Consider the following 1,174-nt stretch of genomic DNA (forward strand, 5'->3'; position numbering starts at 1 on the left):
CACACACACACACACACACACACACACACACCTCCGCTCATGGCAAGTGCTATTACTCTGACCGCTGCCTGCCCCCAGTGCCCTCCATGCACTCGGCTATCAGTCAGGACTTGAGGAGGAGGAAGAGGTGGTGGCAGGTTCTGGCACCAAGCCAGCGTCTCCCTCAGCCTCCCTGTCTGTAACATGGGCACCAGGCCCAGCACGTACGTCATGGGCCCTGAGGACCAGGCTTCCTAAGTTTTGTTGCCTCCCGCAGGGGCCTGGCCTATGCTGCTGCCCAAGGGTCAGTTCCCTGAGAAACGATGGGGCCCCGGCACCCAGCGCAGCTGGTGCGGGCACAAGCCCTGGCACCTCCCTCTGAGTATGTCAGGCGGGGAGACACACCAGCACCGGGCCGAGGGGGCGCGGTCTCAGGGGATCTGCCAGCAGTCTGCAGAAGGGACTCTGTGGGGGGGGACACTTACACTGACCCAGGTGTGCCCCAGGACCTGGACGGCCGAGAACCGCTGGTCCACGTCCACCAGCAGCATCATGGTGATGAGAGCCTGTGGGGAGAAGGCAGGGGGCGGTCAGTGGCTCTCGGGGAAAGCCCAGGTGACCTCACGTCCCTGCCTGTGCTTGGTGTGGAGAAGTGTGTGGAGTGCTGGTGGGAGAGCGCCGGGCTGCTCACCGTAAGGTTATAAGGTCGGTGGTTTACACCCACCAGGTGCTCCTTGGGAGAAAGATGCGGCTGTCTGCTCCCCAAAAGATGGAGGGCCTTGGAAGCCCACAGGGAGGCTCTGCTCCACCCTGCAGGGTTGCCCCCAACCCCCGTGGGCACATTCCCCAGGTGGGCGGATTCCCCAGGTGGGCAGTGGCAGTTCTGACCCCTGGGGACCTCAAGTGCATCCTGTGTCAGAGGAGAGCTGCCGGTTTCTCAGGGGCCCCTCTGCGTTCCGGGCAGCAGCCGGGCGGGCGGCACCCACCTTGGCCGAGTCGGAAACGTTGTCCCAGTAGGGAGAGGGGAAGTCCACTTGTCCCATCAGGATCTGGTCAAACAGCACCTCCTGGTCGTCACCGCTCCTGTGGGCAGCAAGGAAGGAGGGGGGTTGCTATGTGAGCCCCGCCATGGACCCCTCCCACCCTGGACACCACCCTCCCTGGACACCCCTGCCCCACATGCGGCCAGCGCCTT

The 1,174-nt window shown here is 64.2% G+C and overlaps 1 protein-coding gene across 1 annotated transcript in view; it reads right to left on the bottom strand.

Moving 5' to 3' along the window:
- The window catches only part of DCLK1 (doublecortin like kinase 1), a 161,594-nt gene that overhangs the window by 15,277 nt on the left and 145,143 nt on the right, over positions 1–1,174 (bottom strand). The window contains exons 16-17 of the mRNA XM_045294001.1: positions 966–1,062; positions 413–545 (exon numbers count right to left, since the gene is read on the bottom strand). Coding sequence (XP_045149936.1) covers positions 413–545; positions 966–1,062 — 230 coding nt within the window. The remainder of the gene's footprint in view (positions 1–412; positions 546–965; positions 1,063–1,174) is intronic.

This window comes from Echinops telfairi, unplaced genomic scaffold (genome assembly GCF_000313985.2).
Source record: "Echinops telfairi isolate 266 unplaced genomic scaffold, ASM31398v2 ScPeMD7_2565;HRSCAF=3150, whole genome shotgun sequence".
NCBI lineage: Eukaryota > Metazoa > Chordata > Mammalia > Afrosoricida > Tenrecidae > Echinops > Echinops telfairi.